This window comes from Melanostigma gelatinosum (assembly GCF_949748355.1).
Source record: "Melanostigma gelatinosum genome assembly, chromosome: 23".
In the NCBI taxonomy this organism is placed as follows: Eukaryota; Metazoa; Chordata; class Actinopteri; order Perciformes; family Zoarcidae; genus Melanostigma; species Melanostigma gelatinosum.
The window spans coordinates 6,690,863-6,709,164 of NC_136656.1; the positions used below are offsets into that span (position 1 = coordinate 6,690,863).

At 44.9% G+C, this 18,302-nt stretch overlaps 2 protein-coding genes across 2 annotated transcripts in view; one reads left to right on the top strand and one right to left on the bottom strand.

The window, feature by feature from the left end:
- The first annotated feature begins 715 nt into the window (after positions 1-715).
- Positions 716-16,453, top strand: acap1 (ArfGAP with coiled-coil, ankyrin repeat and PH domains 1). Its single transcript, XM_079295923.1, has 23 exons — positions 716-1,031; positions 3,222-3,279; positions 5,335-5,454; positions 5,788-5,841; positions 5,991-6,049; positions 6,402-6,585; positions 6,961-7,005; positions 7,129-7,224; positions 8,966-9,040; positions 9,179-9,291; positions 9,496-9,547; positions 9,677-9,777; positions 9,881-9,992; positions 10,146-10,351; positions 10,435-10,504; positions 10,667-10,761; positions 12,270-12,460; positions 12,643-12,687; positions 12,814-12,989; positions 13,232-13,341; positions 14,111-14,221; positions 14,305-14,366; positions 15,825-16,453. The coding sequence occupies exons 1-23, from the start codon at positions 979-981 to the stop codon at positions 15,920-15,922; spliced, it is 2,286 nt and encodes a 761-aa protein (XP_079152049.1). The 5' UTR covers positions 716-978; the 3' UTR covers positions 15,923-16,453.
- Positions 16,454-16,758: 305 nt separating this feature from the next.
- Positions 16,759-18,302, bottom strand: part of slc16a13 (solute carrier family 16 member 13) — a 3,254-nt gene continuing 1,710 nt past the window's right edge. The window contains 1 exon segment of the mRNA XM_079295877.1: positions 16,759-17,674. Within this exon segment, the coding sequence (XP_079152003.1) occupies positions 17,386-17,674 (289 nt within the window). The 3' untranslated portion in view covers positions 16,759-17,385.

Genomic DNA, 18,302 nt, shown 5'->3' on the forward strand with positions numbered 1-18,302 from the left:
TCAAAAGTTGAACTCTCATATTGGTGATTTAGCAACTCACCATTTTAATTTGGCATTTCAATTGATAAACTTAGCATCTCATAGCCTATTTTCCTCCCCTTTTTTTTGGCAGAAATGAGCTTCCAGAGTAAATAGATTCATTAGCAGAGGGTGATTGATAGAGCAGCAGCCTTCTTCCCACCTCAACCAACACATAAAGAAGAAGGGGAAAGGTTGCCAGACAAGAATACACACACAGTCTCTCTTCAAGAGACGCTCACAGTTCACTGAAACTGGAAAGAAGTTGAATACACAAACAGCAACAGCAGAAACCAAATGAGGGGGGAGAAATATTCCACATGGCCAGCTGTACAGCATGACATCAAAAATCAGATTACATGTAATTAAACTCCATATTTTCATATGATTCACCAAATATATTCGGTCTGTAATTAGTATTAGAGACTTTTGAGTGTAACCTCTCATTTTGAGCAGTTTTTCCTACTTCAAAAAACCACAATTTGCCATGAGTAATAAACCCGGAAATATAATAGTGAGACGAAGGGTTGGACTGCCTGCGCGTGTGTGAGAGAGAGAGAGAGCGAGAGAGAGAGAGAGAGAGAGAGACGGCTCTTTCGCCTTTTTCCCCCCGGATAAAATACATTTATGGTAATAACGCGGCTGACATCTCATTCATACGTGGTGACAAGTCTCGTGGCTTCCGATGTGCGACAGAGTTCAGGCACGCGGTGTCACTTCAAGAGAGAGAGAGCGCGAGAGAGCGAGAGAGAGAGAGAGAGAGAGAGTAGAAGCTGAACAGGACGAGCTGCGGGAGGAATACAAATGATACTGTAAGAATGATTCCCTGGTGTTCCGGAGCCTTAAACCTGAAGATTTAGTGTTGTTTTTGTCGGGCTGCTGTCCACTTGGAGCTCCGGAGAGGATTCGAAGAAAATCTAGTGAAGTGTTCGAAGTGATCTGCGACTACAGACGGAGGTGATGACAGTCAAGCTGGACTTTGAGGAGTGTTTGAAAGACTCTCCGCGCTTCAGGTAAGAATTCCACCTGTGCTTTAATCGTGATGCAGTCAATGAAAAAAAAAGGAGACTTAACCTCTTGACTCCCAGCAGCAAAACACAGCAAAAGTGAGTCAATTTACCTTCTGAAGTTTAAAGTATCGGCTGGAAAAGATGGATAATGAATTATATTCCTTTTGATGGTCTTATTGCAATAGCTCCAAATGTTAGGGGACTTTTTAGACGACAAAAATGAGCGTTAATGCATTCAGTGTTTCTTCATAAGTCACACTCAGCGGTCCCTCTGGGTCTGAGTCATGTCATTGCAAGTGTTGGGGGTCAACAAAAGGAACTCCATGCAGGCCTGCAGGGCCGAAAACAAAAAACTGATCTGAGGTGAGATGTTGCTGCTCCGGGGTCATTGAAACACATGCAGCTTACATTGGCCCTGTTGTCACTCAACATCTTTTATTAGAAACATGAAACGATGGATGGCATACATGCATTTGTGCCACTCACTGAATTCTGCCCCTTTTTTGAGCTACTTTCCACCTCACTTTGATGCTTTTCACGCCTCATTAAAAGCCTCTAAAGTTCCTATCTATGCTGTCAATGTAACTCCACTACACAGTGGAGTCGGCATCTGGTGTCACCAAAAGGGAAGTGTTGCGAAATTGGCTTTGCAAGCAGCTCGACAGAGAGTTTGGCAGACTTTGGGTGTGCCCCGATCTCTTGTTGGCATCCTGCCATGAGTCACAGCGGCTGGTGTGTGTCGTCTCTTCCAGCTGATTTGGCGTATTTCAAACCCCGGAGCCTCGGCCTCCCCTGTTGCCCGTATTGAGTTGGTGAGGCTTCGGCAACAGCGGTGGAAAGTTTGAGCAGTGGCAGCTGCAGTGGTTGAGGCCTCGTGTCAGGCCGAGAGCAAGGGGAAGGAACGAGGGGAGGAAAGAAAGGGGGCAGGGAAGTTACCTTCACATCGAAACACAGTCAATCAAACCGACGAGCAGAGAATGTGAAGGAAGGCTGAGGATGAACAGATAAAAGCTGTAACTGACAGCTCGGGACAGGCTGTCAAATGTGCTGCCTCCTGTTACTAGGTAACGAAGAGGTGGGGAGGGCAACAGGAAGTGAGGCGAGATGTGCTGAGGTGATCAACAGAGTGGGCAGGAAGTGTGTTTTTTTTTTTTCTTCTGTGGGGAGAACGACGGCGGAAACCCTGCTTCAGCTCTGTCTTCATTTGCTTTCTCACTGCGACACTAATTCAGAGGCAGACGAGAAAGGATGTGTCCCCTTTTAATGAAGGAATCGTTGTCATCTTCCCTTTCATCCTCTCCTTTCTTTCCCTCTCTTCAAGCTGACCTCAGACTTTGAATCAAACATCCCCACACTAACAAACAGAAGCACAAACAGTTACTGTGTGTCCAGGCCCTCCTCTCTTCTCTTTCCACTCAGTCTCGCCTCTCCCCCCCCCCCCCCCCCCTCTCTCTGTCTGTTGGTGGAAGGCAGCGGAAACCACATGGTTGAGCTGTTGGTTTGAGACGAGAGGCAGCGAGAGATACTGGCTGTCAATCTAGCCGTGCACAGAGCTTCTGAGTGAGAGATGTTTGAGAAGGCCAGGCTCTTGCACTCAGAAACAAAATTTCAGGGTGTCAATCCGTAACTGAGTCTGAGTGTATACTTTTCGTGCAATGCAATTTTTCTATTTAGCGGGGACACTGCACAATGATGGGCATTGCTGTAAATGCGCCAGAGTTATCCACACTTCTCATCAGACAGATGAGACAGAGAATATGAGATAAAAAAATGGACAAAATGATTGAAAGCCTTTGCGAAAATAAAAGGGATATGTTACTGTTTGTAGAGAATCATTATGCTACAAAGAAGCACAATAAACAGCATGCAAGCAAGAAAGGTTGTCGTGGAGTCGGAGTTTAAATTTGAGTCGTTTGAAACCTGTGAACGAACTTAAAACAATTCATCGATTATTAACATTTTCCTCAATTACTTGACCAATCAATTAATGAACGAATCACTTCGACTACCTTCAGCTTGACTTAACTTTCGTAAAAAATTCCATGAACTCTATGAAATGTAAGGAAAATATTACTCTGGGGTTCATGTGCGGCTGTGAGTAAATATAGAGCGACCTTTCACCCCCAAGCTACTGTGTGTGTGTGTGTGTGGGAGTGTGTGTGTGACATTGTGTACTTTGTGTGTCCGTTTCAGAGCTGACATCGAAGTGGTCCAAAGCGATGTGAGTGAACTCGAGACACGATTAGAAAAGGTGAGCTACATACACCTACACACACTTTTATCATGTCACAGTGAGTCAATGCTCTACTTCTCAAAAAATGTTCCCTCCAACACACACACACACACACACACACAGACACACATTGCTGTTGGACACATGCTCCTCATGTGAAGAGGCAGTGAAGTGAGAGGTGGGCAGCGGTAGTTGAGGTATTTTTCACCTGACAGAGAGCAGGAAGTAGCCGCAGGTGCTGCTTCCCCATCGTGTTGTCCAACAACAGAGAGAACAATAGTTTGTTCTGCTTTGATACGACAGCATATATTCATGTTGTCACATGTTGTGTTTCTGTTCCTTGATTAAAAAACATGGAAGTATACCGGTCCTAGATAAAGCTCTTGGTTCGTTTTAACTTTCCTTGTAAAGCACAAGTGAGTGATTTGTGTGTGTCAGCAGGGAGATGCATTGATTGAGGAAAAGAACTGAACTAACTGGGTTCAAACCCCTCGTGCTGCATGTCTGCGCTGCAGCTCAGCTCTGACCTCTGACCTCTGACCTCTGATAAAGAAAGATAAAGAAATGTCCCTGCTTGCATGAGTGTTGGACGTTTTTCAAAGTGTTGAATATCAAAAGAACCAATTGGCCCACAGGTGCTTATCAGATACTTATCAGTGTAAATGTTGGATAAGCTCAAATAAACTGTCGTACATTGAAGGCTCATTTACACACTGTGCTGGGAATAACAAGGCCTTCCGACTGTTCTAACTTCAAGAGCAAAAGAGTCGTAACAGGAACAACGTCACCCAGAAAAGTCAGTTACACATCAGCAACTGTCTGAGGTTTGCTAACATTGGCTAACATTAGCCACCAGAAGCTACTAGTCCCACCAGAGCAGTTGAGCCAGAAGCTGTCAAACCTCTGTGTGTTGTTCGCTTCTTATTGGTACAGCTTTACATTTGCGAAAGAAAGCAAAGAGTTAATTCCTCTTTTTTTTTTTAAAGTACACAGTCATCTTTGGCACGCCAACCAGTCCTGAGAAGAAGAAGAAACATGACTCCAAATGAATGCTAATGTTACTCCATGTCTGCTGGGTGTGTAAATAGGCAACTGTTGGCTAACATGGGACATGTGTAGTACTACTTCTTAAACAGTGTTACTGTTCTAAATGTTGTATTGTATGTCATTTTAGTCATTTTTTATATCTGTAATTGGGGTGTAACGGTTCACAAAATTCACAGTTGGATTCGGTACGATACGGTGGAGCCACGGTTCGGTACAGTAGAAAACTATAAATGCCAGAGAAATGTACTTGATTTTAAAATATATTTATTCATTACAACTAACATCATGAAGTTATTCTTTGACTTTGAACAATGATGGAACTATACCTGAGTGACCCGTCTTCTGGGGTGTCTTCTCAGCAACACATCAGCATAAAAAACAAAAACTGCTCCTTAATGTTATGTAGCATTGTTACTTACATCTTGCTTACATCTTGTATTGTTACTTTCATTTTGCAAAAGAGATTTTTAATCTCAACGGGACTACCTGGTTAAATAAAGGTATAAAAAAAAGAAGAAAAAAAAATCTTCTTTTTATTCAAATGTATTGTTCGGTTCGTCATGCGTACCGAACCGTGAGCCTCGTACCGAACGGTTCAATACGCGTATCGTTACACCCCTAATCTGTAATATAAAATCTGTTAAATATCTTGCCTCGCTACATGTCGTTTTATCAGGTAAAATATTGGTGATGTATTGTTATCCGACATATCAAAAAATCTAGTGTTCAGAAGTAAAAATCCAGCCTGTAAATCCAGTGATAATCCGTCTCAAAGGCAGTTTACTGAACTCCAGACAGTATGCAACAGAAGCCGGAGGTCATATTCAGCATGCGCAGTAATTACGCTCTCCAGGAACAGCCTCTAACTCTGTTACTGTTTCACTGCTTTAATGTGTGGACTCCGAGAATAACTCCACTATGTTTAATCATTCCAACCGAGTAGGACCGGCCTTTAGTCACCGCTCAAGTCTGGTTTGAGTATTCAGGATGAATTTGACTGTGGTGTTGAACGTTTGCGTCATCCAGCTTGTGAAGCAATGCCAGGCCATGCTGGAGGCCGGCAGAGTCTACTGCCAGACCAGCAAGAGCTTCGTCAATGGCCTCCGGGATCTGGGACACCACTGCTCCGGGGACCAGACGATGGAGGTGAAAGCAGCACAGCGGCACGCCGCTCGGGTCATTTTTCCACTCAGATTATGTCACATTTACCCAAAGAAAGAGGTGTTTTTTAACTTTTAAGTACACTTATTTAATCAGATTTATTAAACCGTCAAATTCCGGATATCTAACTTTTTTTACACAACATGGTTTTGAATGAAACCAAATGAACTGAACCTGGAATCCCAATCTGCACTCTAATGAAACAGAAACAAGCTTCATGAAACAGACAGGCATGAAACAGAGGTGATCGTTGTGTTGATATTGCTGTTAAGATGATAAGATGTTTGATGAGTCTCATCTAAAATGTCTATCCTGCAGGAGTGTTTGGACAAATTCTCCAAAAAGCTGTCTATCATCTTGGATGCTCAGGGGGTGAGTCTGTCTGTCTGTCTGGCCCTTTTGACTTCACCGTCTTTTCACCACCATCTCCACTCACAACGCTGATCGGCCGCGGAGCATTCAGCAGTGGTCTGTGCTCACTGTGATCGATTTCATCTCGGTCTCCTTTTCCCCTTTTCCAGGAAGTGATTGAGACCACACAGAAGTCGGTGAAGACCAAGCTGCAGAACTTTGTCAAAGAGTCAGTGAGCTGCTTTTTCGTCTCATCTTTCAGTCGCACTCAGTCGCTCCCCCTGCAGAACCGTTAGCACACACACTCAAAAATATGAAAGGATCATGTTCCTTTGTTCGACGTCTCCTCGTACTCTGGCTGCTCTTATTAGTGGGAATGGTACGGTGGATTCGATTAGAGAGGATGTCTCATAGCAATGGGACAATAGTGATCAGTTCCATTTTTATCCGGTGATACATTTTAAATGTGGTTTAACCCGCTGAGCTTACATCTTCCAGTTAAAACTGCAAATCTCCAAATTGTCTGTTGGTAATTTTCCTCTTTTCTCTAATTTTCCTCTTCCCTCCGCCTTGTCTCGCAGGGATGTGCGACGTTTCAAGGATGTGCGCAAGGAGTTTGAGCGCAGCAGCGAAAGCCTGGAGGGGGCGCTGGTGAGGAACGCTCAGGCGCCCCGGGGGAAACTGCACGAAGTGGAGGAGGCGAGCAATGCGCTGCTCAACGCACGCAGGACCTTCCGGTCTGAGGCCATGGATTATGTCCTGCAGGTGAGAGAGAACGCTGGGTGATGTGAAACAACCGACTTTTTCACTTTGGGTTGGGCTCCAGGAATAAAAGACACCAGGAACTGCATTTTATTTAGCTTAGCAGGCTTTTAATGCCGGCATTCAAACCAGATTCCCCTCCGTTGATGATCGTAATGTGAGAAATCAAATGTTCCAGTCTGCCAAAAGGAAGTTTAAAGGGGAAACCAGTCACCTAACCAGAGCATTCAGGTTCTGATGTTGTGAATGAGAACAGGTTTGCCTCGGGGCTTTTCTCCAGCCGTGTGGCTGTGACGCCCAGAGGTTCAGCTGCTCGATGAGATTTCGGTTATGGAAACGGGAGCGCCGTCTCAAACCGCTGCTTCCTTTTTGTTTCAGATCAACGTCATTGAGGCCAAGAAGAAGACGGACATTCTGATGGCAGTGAGTTCATGTTGAATCATCATGTTGTTGCTTTTGTAAAGAAAAAACAAACCTGGCGTCTACATCTTTAAGTATGTATGGATGGAGGAGTTTTTGTAAATACTTTCTCATGCTTCCTGTCAGATGTTGTCACTGATGGAGGCCCAGGCTCAGCTCTTCCAACATGGCCACCAGTCTCTCTCAGAACTGGACGAGTATCGACGGAAATTGAACGAAGAGGTAATTGCTTGGTTAAAGCCTGATTGGATTCTCTGGTCTTAACTCCTGGAAAGACGGCAAATAAGCACATTTGTATTCATGCAATTAAAGTAACCGCCTCGCCACAAGGTCCCTTTTCGAAGCTGCTCTGGAGCGTTTGACCTTATAAGACAACATTCCTCAAACACTGTGGAGGAGCAATGCTTTAAAGGAGCAGGTCTCTGTGTTGTTTGTTTCATCCGCTCAGCAGCGTACAAGGATTCAGAGGGGACGTAGTTCACGTTTCAGGTAGAAAAAGCAAAGTTTACCAACACGAAATTTGGCTTTTTTTTTTGTTATTTAGACCTTCCTCTTTGCCTTGTTTTGATAAATGTTGTATAGTAAGTGTCCCAGTGAGCTATTCCAGGGAACCAGCCCGCACAATATCAGGGCCTCGCCTACGTGGAATGCAGCTACATCATTAACGTTGTTAACTACACCTGTGCTTTTCCTACTATGACGCGTCAAAAATGTCCGCCGTGGTAGAAGTCTGTTGTTCGAGTGAAACAATCGGAGAGTGTGCCAGTTTAAGAGAAGTTGACCACACGCTGATGCAAACATTGGAAATCCTTTTTATGAGGCATACAGTGGATTCAAAATGTTAATTTCAGCTTTGAGATATACATAAAGCATGTTTGAACGTAAACTAAAACATGTCGGTGTTCAGCGAACCACACGGCAACTTTTCAAGCAAAAGACCCCAAATTTAGTTTGGGTAAGTTGCATCAGATGAGTTCTTGGCGTCTTTCTAAAGGGCGGCAGGGCCGAGCAGTCGCACAAGATGACATCACGCTTTCATCGTGACAGGAAAAAGTGAGCAACAACAGGAAATATTTCACATGGCTGTGTGTGTGTGTGTGTGTGTCTGTGTGTGTGTGTGACAGTTCCTGTTCTTTGACTTTCCAAGCTGGAAAAATGTTTCGCCCCGTCAACCTTGAGCAGCAGCAGCAGGGTTATTGTGTTTCTGCTGAATTAAAAGGATTTAAAACAGGAAATGAATTTGCCGGTGTTCACTGTCCGTATCGTAGTCCTTTAAAGTGCTTCCTGTTTCAAGAGGAAACGATAGGAACCAGAGTAAGCAGATAAGAGAGAGACAACAGCTGTGTTCCAAAGCGCACACTTTTTCTTTTTACTTTTAGTACGGACTGCAGTGTTCAAATGGGACAACATACTTGATCATAACATTGCTCCTGGATGCAGTAGGACATCCTGGTGTTTGACGTACTATGTATTGGGGGGGGGGGGGGGGAAGAAACTACGAGTGGTGTTCTTCAGTTTGACACAGGATGTAGGAAAAGGTTCAACACTTCCTAATTCCTTTTTCCTGAAGATCAAAGACTGCAGAAGTGATAACCTACTGTGAACTTGTTGATGTTGGAAAGGGAAAGTAGTCCTTTGAGTTCAGTGAATCGACGGACAAGGCAATAACTGAATGGGCACTAATAGAGATACATATGTACATAAATCAGAATCCATGCAATTCTACTCTTTATAGCTTCTCAGAACACTTGTCTTAGCTAATATGTTCCACATAAAACACACTGCTGATGTGTCCTTCATCCCTTAACCTGTTCCTTAGCTGAGTAAAACTGCAAATCAATACATGTGTCGGAGAGTTTAATAGATTATACGTAAGAGCGCTTTCAGACCGTGATGAGTGGAATAATGTACATCATTTCATCATCAATATTTGTGTCCATTGAGTCTATTTCTGTTTTAATAGCACACTCAGTTTGTCCTGAACTCTGCCCGGGAGAAGAGGGACATGGAGCAAAGACACGCTGCAATCAAGAAAAAGGTGCCGCGTTCATCAAAATCTACATTTAGATGCACACTTTCATCAATCTCAATTTTAACCACAATTCAAGTCCAGTAATAGGCCGTGAACACGAATTGCATTTCCACTAAGTGAGTTGTTTTTCTTAAATATTTCCAGGACGTGTCCTATGATGACTCGATCATGGATTTCAGCGCTGACGCCGCTAATGGGATCGCCATGGAGGGCTACCTCTACAAGAGAGCCAGCAACACCTTCAAGACCTGGAGCAGGTACAAGTTCACCCAGAGGTTGTCTCACGCAGAACAGCTGCATTGTCTTTGTGCTCTTCTCCCTCCATACGTCACATCAAAGGGACTCAAACGTGTGTGTGTGTGTGTGTGTGTGTGTGTGTGTGTGTGTGTGTGTGTGTGTGTGTGTGTGTGTGTAAAAGGCTTAATCCTTGACTCTTTGACCTTTTCATCTTCTCTCTCCAGGCGTTGGTTTTCAATTCAGAAAAATCAGCTGGTGTACCAGAAGAAATTCAAGGTATATTTCAGATAAATGTCACTATTTATATGCACAAAAAAGGCTTGAACAGCCAAACAAAGAACACACAAATGTGTGTGTAACATGCGGCGTCTGACCTGCATGTTTTCCCTCCTGCGTGGCTCTCAGGACCAGCCTACAGTTGTGGTGGAGGACTTGCGTCTCTGCACAGTGAAGCACAGCGCCGAAAACGAGAGGCGGTTCTGCTTTGAAGTGGTCTCCCCGTCAAAGTGAGTATGCGTGGGCGAACATGTTTGTGCGTTCATGCATACGTGTGTTTAAGCGATGCTGGTGAATGTTATCGGTGTTAAGTGTGTGTGTGTGTGTGTGTAGGTGTTGTTTGTTGCAGGCAGACTCTGAAAGGCAGCAGCAGGGGTGGATCAGTGCCGTCCAAAACAGCATCGCCTCAGCCTTTCAGGAGCACAGAGAGGACCCACACAGCCCAGTGAGGACACACACACACACACACACACACACACGCACATCATCTTCTATACCTACATTTTTTCAGTGGGAATTTAATCCGAGGAGATACAGAGGACGTTCTGTGCCTTTGTTCGTCTCCTCATTCCTGTATTTGTGTGTGTGTGGTTATCAGAGACAGCGCTGCAGCTCGGTGACGGCGAACAGTTTGGGAGGAGGAGGGGGAGGAGCGGATCAGGAGAACAAGGGCTGCAAGGCCCTGGAGGAGGTCCAGGCCATCCCGGGGAACAAGCAGTGCAGCGACTGTGGGGAGCCTGGTCCCGATTGGGCCTCCATCAACCTGGGCATCACGCTTTGTATCGTCTGCTCAGGAATACACAGGTACATTCACACACACACACACACTTCTACACACTCGCACTCGGCATGAAACCGAAGCTTTAATGGTTTCCTCCACTTCACAGGAGCCTGGGAGTCCATTTTTCCAAAGTGCGCTCCCTCACTCTGGACTCCTGGGAGCCAGAGCTCATTAAGGTAATGCAACCTTTTAACTGAACCTCAACATTGTGTTTTCTGTGTTAACAAGAAGTCCTCTCGGTAAGATGATTATCAAATGCATTATGGAATAGTTTAAATGAGCTGAACTCTCCAAATATAGCACTGAAATACATCACACTGTGTCTTTGCCTTCTTCAGTTGATGTGTGAATTAGGAAACACCGTAATCAACAGGATCTACGAGGCCCGGATTGATGAGATCACCATCAAGAAGCCCCACCCCTCCAGTCCCAGGTACAAACTGCCCAATGTTTACACACGCGGCTCGGTTTACCCTTCACAGACGGTACTGCTGTGTCTTATCTGGCTCTGGAGGGCAATGACCCGGGTGATGTCATCGGGGGTATCTTGGCTTTGGCTTTAGGCTTCATGTTTTCAGCAGAAAGTCTATTTTAGTTGTGACAACGTGGCGTTTTAAAAGGAGAACGGGGTCGAACAAAAAGATGCTCTTGGTTGCAATACGGGAAACATAGGACCCGGTGTTTCTGGAGCTCGACCCACTCTGGAGAGTAAAAGTCCCTTTTTAAGTGAAAACACACAAACCTGATTGATCTGGTGATTAAACAAGCAGCCAAAAATGAAAGAAAAAGCACAAAATGTTCCACATTGTTTATGTTTTGTTTTCAATCCACAGTCAGAGACTTTGTTTTCCTTGAGATGGATTTCCCCCAAAATACCTCAAATGAGGGTGTGTCCCAAATTATAATAACATATCGGCGTGCTAACTTCTGGTGGTCAAATGCAACCTCCATACCACACATCTGGGTTTCTTGAAATATTGGCAGTAGGTAATTAGTCACACCTGTACTACAAACCTGTCTTTAAAGGAACTTTATTTCCTAACGATAACATATCAAGCTGTCCATCCAGCATGACAGCAGAAATCAGCAGAAATACAAAAGAAAACACTCTTCATCTCCTCCTGCTGTCATCTTCACGTCATTACATAAAGGTTCATTTCTGCCAGTTTGTACGTTGATGATGAAGACAAAGTGTGCGTGAATCAACTCTCCACATCTCTGAAAAGGTTTATATGTGTGTGTGTGGAGAAAATCAGTGGTTTCAGTGGCTGATCTTTAAAAATGTAACCGTCCCTTAAGATCTATGTGGATTTACAGATGAATATCTCAGCGGCCTACGACTCTCTTTCGACCTATTTTTTGACTTCCTGTTCTCCTCTCTGTTGTGTCGCAGCAGACAGGAAGTGCCACAGGTACCCGATGCACATGATTGACGTTGTGACTAAAGTGTCCTCCGGAAGCCTGCTGTCAGGCTGCATGCTCTCTGCAGCATGCGCTTTCAGTATCCTCCTGTCTGGGCTTTTGAAGTCTTGCTTTGTTTGTTTTTCTGTGACATATTGACAACTCAAATCCCTTGCAACAACAGCTGATAAACATGGATTGTTGTTGTTTTTAAGCGGTCGACAGCTTGCGTTTGTGCGGTCATTAAATGGCAGAGAAAGGAGGCCCCTAAATGGAGCTCTTTTTAACAGAATTTACGAGTTAATTAAAAGACACTGAGCCCCACGAGGACATGTGTGAAGCGTTCTTGTCTCACAGCTGCACAAGTAAGATGTGGAGTCAAACAGAGAAGGAGTAAAACCAGAAACACACTGACGAACACAGGCCTGCATGTCTGCTTTGTTTGCTTTTGCTGTGTGAGAGAAGACTGCTGAAGAAACACGAGTTCCCTCCCATCGTCTTCTTTCCTTCTCTCTAATCTGTCACGGCTGTCCCTTCCAGAAGTGACAAGGAGACGTGGATCCGATCAAAGTACGTCGAGAAGAAGTTCATCCAGAAGCTGCCCGAGACCAGGAACCCCCTGCAGAGGCGATCCAGCGGCAGGAGGAACCGAGCGGACACGCAGGACCGGGCCGTGCAGCGGCCGGCGCTCAAACCCAAACCGAACCGAGCCACTCTGCCTCGGCTCACAGGTAAACGCGGATGGAAGACCAGCGTGCTTTTAAAGATCTAAGTCCATCACTCTTCATACTCCTGCTGCTGTCAAACAAACACACACACACACACACAATCCCCAAAGCTGTGTTGTGTGTGCGCGCTGTTGCAGTCAGCAGGATAAACCAGTAATCGTGGCGCTCTCTCTCTCTCTCCTCAGGGCTGAGCCCCAGTGACCTCGTCCAAAAGAACAATACACACAAAGGTGAGATAAACATTGCACGCTGATGCGTGTTCATTGCGTGTTCAACATGGACCGTCAGAGGAGCACATTTCAAATGTGTCACGTCTTCAATTTGACAAAAAGAGACGTTAATTCCCCCCCCCTCAGAAGTGGAGGAGGAAGTGGAGGACCTGAGCGGGCTTCACCCCGGGGCGTTGCTGTACCGCTCGGCAGCCCTGCAGAACTTCCCCGTCATGGCCGACGCTTTGGCCCACGGAGCCAGCGTCAACTGGGTCAACGTGGCCGAGGAGTCCAGCACGCCGCTGATACAGGCGGTCTCGGCGGTGAGGAGAGCTCGAGCTTGAGTTGACGACGTTAACCTCTCCTTTAGCGCCGCCATCTGGCAACTGTCTTTCCTTCCGTCCATCACTTTGCAGCCTTTATGGCCCCCACTAGTTGGGACTTTATATGTTTACCTGTTTGGACGAGGCGATAGTAGGGAGAGCTTCAGAGCAGATCGTGTAGGTGGTGTGTGTCTGTTGAAAATAAACAAATGGCGCCTCGTGCGTTCCTGTTTCCTGACCAGAATGCGCTGGCAGCCTGCGAGTTCCTGCTGCAGAACGGTGCCAACGTCAACCAGGCAGACAGCACTGGGAGAGGACCGCTTCACCACGCCACCATCCTGGGTCACACCGGGTAGGACACACACACACACACACACACACACAAGCTGTGACACATATGAACTGTCTAATTTCCCACATTGACCAAAGAAAAGGTGTGCAAAAGGTGACACGATGTGATGTTTTGGTCAAGTCATCAGTCCAACTTGATGTCAGAATGTTATTTTTACGTTTGTGCACTTGACATTCTTTATTTGTATTGATGTTTGCTTTCAAAGCACTGTAAAGTTTCCCATTGTAGCTTTACAGCAAAAATAACCTGGTAGTTTAAACTGAAAGGAACAAAACGCAGATAACACGGAGAGCGTTATTTCACGATTTGTAGCGGTGCTGCTTATCAGGAAGTCTGTCCCTCGTCTCATCTGGCCTGGGACAGACTGCACACTTCTGCTTGGAGCACATGGTTTGGAGCATGATTTGTCATCATTTTAAGAGGAAGTTTTATTGTGAAGGTACATTCAAGAATAAGGTTTACAAGAGAACAAGACTCTTTGACCAAATAGTTACAAGAACTAAAAAGGGCCACGGGTACTTATATTCAGGAACAAAACTAGGAACTAAAAGTCCACTTGTTGCACTTCCTCTTCCTGAAGAACCGCAAAGATGAATAAAAAAGTTACGGTGATTTTTGAGATGCAACTGTCTTCGCTGGTCAATTGTAAAAGCACTTCATTTGTATATTTACACATGAAATATCAGAAAACTTGTTAAACTAAGCTTCCTGAAATCTGGAACGTGATTTCGTTTTTTTTCTCACACACTTTATCTCTTTGCTTTTCCAGGCTGGTCTGTCTCTTCTTGAAGCGAGGAGCAGACTACAACGCCAAAGACAAGAACCAGAAAGACCCCATAACCATTGCCGTGGACACCGCCAACGCTGACATCGTCACTTTGTGAGTATTTGTGGGACGAGAACAGAACTCGCATGTTGACGTATGTAAGCCGGCTTCTCTGAACTGATCCTCTTCCTCCTCAGGCTGCGGATCGCCAAAATGAACAAGGAGATGCGGGAGATGGACGGAGCGTTTGGCCAATCAGGTCAATCGGGGGGGCAGGGGTCCGGGGGTTTGTTAGACGGGACAGGAGGAGGAGGGCGGGCCCACACCAGGAAGAGCCTGCAGGCTCTAAAGAACCACATAAGTGGCTGGGCTCTGGGGGGGCAAAATGATTAGTGCGGAGAGAAACCGGCCCCAGGACAAGAGACTGGAATGAGCCTGTTTTTGCTCGTGAGCTGAAAGGAAAAACATGTTTGTTAAGCATCATAAATCATGTGGCCTTCCACCCATACCATTCAAGGAAACGCGCATCATCACATAAAACAAACAAAAGGAACATTGCCTTCATTGAGAAAAGCATCAAATGAAATTCTTGTAAACCAACCAAGTGAAAGCCAGAACACGGGGTACGACACGCAGTGTGAAGGCAGAGAGCCTCTGAGAACAGATTCATTCACATCAGTGAAGACGGGGAAATGTCATGTGAAACAGAAGTGCACTTTGAATTGCAAACGCACATCCTCCTGCACTTTGAAACCACACGATCTCTGAACACAGAGTGCTGCAAGTGGGTGTTTCTAACAGAGGTTTATATGTATGTATATAGAACAGACTTATACGAGGCCTATTTTTTATATTGTATATTTGGGATATTTTTATATACAGTATGTAGAGTGTTCTGGCTTCATCAGGTCCTTTTTATTGTGTTTGTGTACTGGTTGTTTTTTTTTCAGTCCAGTCATGTAAGCTAAGTTCAATGTCTGGTTTGGACGATTTTTTTTTTATCCCGCTGTTCTGTGAATAGCGACACAGTTTGAACCTCTTGTTGTACATCACGTGTTTGTATTTATCAGACTTCCCAGAGCTCAGTGCTGCGGCTCTTGAGCTTTTAAAGGTTAACAGTTGGGTTTTGTTTGCATTTTGTCATTTGGCTCCTTTTCCAAGCTGCAAAGTCCATTCTTTCATGACTGTCCTTCTAGTGGCTATCAAGGCTTTTATTTTATAGCCGTTTCACTCATGAAGGAATGGAAACGTGATGCTTTTTCGTCTGCTTGAAACAACTGCTGGTCAGTATTTGACGTGCTTCATCACTGTTGTGTGTGTGTCTTTGTTGTGTGCACTCATGTGCCTTTTTGTCCTCTGCCCGCTGAGATGTCGAGCTGGTCTCAACTGCTTGTGCAGTGTGCACACCTACTGCGAACTACGAGGTAAAGTGCATGTGCATGCCCCAATGTGTGTGTGTGTGTTTTATTTGTTCAACTGCATGCCTCTCGCTTTTTAAGGCTACAACTCTGTCTGCTCTCCAAAATCACGCAGCTTTTGACGAGAGATTCAAACACAGCTGCGCCTCATGAGCAGAGAGCCAAGACTTTAAAGAGATGGCATTCATTTAAGACTGGATTTCTTAAACTTTGACGCTTGTGATACTATTATTACCATATACTAAATGTCACGCTTTTAGACTCATGTCTTCTTGTGTGTTTGTTTTTTCGTCTTCCAGGTGATGAAACCTACCAGGACATCTTCAGAGACTTTTCACACATGGCTTCAAACAACCCGGAGAAGCTCAAACGCCGCAGCGCAGACGCCAGAACTTAACCGGCTGTAGCCTCCTCGTCACCCCGCTGTACAATGCCACATTTCCCACTTGCATGCTCTCAAACACACATATATAGCAAACGTGGTAGTATCCAACGCACACACACACACTTTCCCTGGCTACGTGCCACATGTTCGGTCATAGCTCAGCTGGTGTTGACTTCAGAGGGGATGGAAAACAGTGAATTCTTTTGTGTGAACACGTCAGACCAGAAGAATCGCGTCCGAGCGGGAACACTGTGGCAGCGTTATGAGAGCAGCATGAGGCGTCTGTGTAGCAGAGGGTGTCATCACTCTGCCAAGGTTTCTTAATTACAATCTGGTGGATCTGTTTGGGACTTTTTTTTTTTAAAGGGCAGTGTTCTTTGTGAAATGGACATAATTGTTGCAAAGATTAAGTGAACTCTTCCATCAAATTGTAATGTACACAGATTTTTTTTTTTATACATTCCGGACATTTGGAGACAGTGTTCATGTTTGTTTTGTTAAACTGTGTGAGGTACTTGAGATTTGTATCATGATCAAATAAACTGCAATACAAAACATACACGTTTAAGTATTCATCGTTCTAATAGTGTGTACAGTGTATGTTCGCTGTACCGAGTACACATCTCCAGCAGAGGGCGCCATCATTTTATCACAAGCAAAAGGTTACCACAGCAGAGCTGCCCGATATGTTTAAGACAGACACAAAGTACTAAACGTAAAGACGCTTTTTAATCAAGAAGTACAAAATATCTCATTTCAAACACAAGTGTCAGGTTGCAGCCTGGGTGTGCTAGAGTCATTTACTCAGAAGTCACATGACTTTTGCATTTGGATTTTTGCCAGCAGGTCACAGTGACACAGTTTATGGTTTACAGAAAGTACAAAGAGCTTGAGCCAGCGATGAGTGTGTGTGATCTGAAAATACATTTTGGTAAGAAGTCTTATGTTCCCGTCTGTGGCAACACGACACACTGCAACGCACCGATTCAAAGTCCTGAGGCTGGAAACACTGCTGGTTTCTGCAGCTCTTTAGGAGCTACTCATTTGCTCACAGGGGAGGAGGAGGGGGGGGCTATTAATCATTAAGACATTCAGTTTCTTGAATTCATAAATCTACAGGCACAAATTAGCAAATTCATTAAGGTCCATAATGCTGTGTCATCTCTGCTTCATCAAAATAACATTGTTCCAGTGAGGATAGTGAAGATCAATCATGTAAGTGCAACATTTTTAATTTGCGTTTTAGTCAAGTAAGCAGAAACTTGATGGCATGTAATCATGTGGGATGTGTAACAGGGTGAGGAACTCACGGGCCCCTTTATGCTGTCAGTTTCATATAGTCAGCTCCTGTCTTCTTTGGTTCTGAATCTCTGAGGTATAATGCAAACACGTAGCCATCCAGCGACATGTGGAGCAGCATATTAACCATCGTTGTGCTGGCTGGACTGAAGAGTGTCAACAAGGCTCCTGAACCCTTAAGCTACACATTCTTGCGGGTTACTGGATACTTCATTAACTCCTCTGCGATTGGTGTCGGAGGGCGAACTACGCATCTGTTCCAACTCTGGATGTAAACCCTTATCTTTCTCGTCAAGTGAACATCTTTGCGGCGGCTCTTCGCAGGAGAAGTAGTGCGGCAGAGTGGTGACGGTCAAAGAGCAGAGAACGAGGAAACCGCCCGCGACCACGAAGGAAGCCATGTAGTTGCCTGTGATGTCCTTGAGAAACCCTTTGAGACGTGGAGCAAAGCAGGGCATGAAGATGCTGCATGAGAAATACGAGAAAATCAAAGAACTAAAGGGTGCAAATGAAACGAGTTGTTTGTTTTTGTGGCGAGAAGCTGAGCTGAACTTCTTCCACAGCCGGCCAACACAGGTGTAACCAATGCTGCTAATTGCTGCTCGTTAATACGATTAGCGTCACCTGTGCTCTGCCTCCTACGACAAGTCAACATGTCTGCTGTTGCTGGCGAGGTTTTCAAGGTTCAGGATGATATTCTGGATTTATTAAGAAACGAATCTCAGACCTATATTATCAATATCAAATAATCAGCTTTTTTTTTTTTTTTTTAAATTGGATGTACTGACCTTTTAAGACAATCTGTTGGCTATAATTCTCGCTGTGTTTTATAGTTGGGAATGTTTGTCAGAACTTAAACAAGAGAGGGAGTAAGAAAACTCAATTAATGATTGACTATTTTTAGCTTCAGTGTGTTGACGTGTGCTCATGGACTGATTTAACTCCTTAAACTAACATTAAAAAAGGCTACGTGACCTCCATTGGGAGATATGCAGCAGTTATGGACTGTGCAACAAATACTGAACCGGTCCGCTCCTTCCGAGATGTGCTCGTAACCTGACAAGCGGTGTCCCCAGAAGTCCGGCGCCGCTCT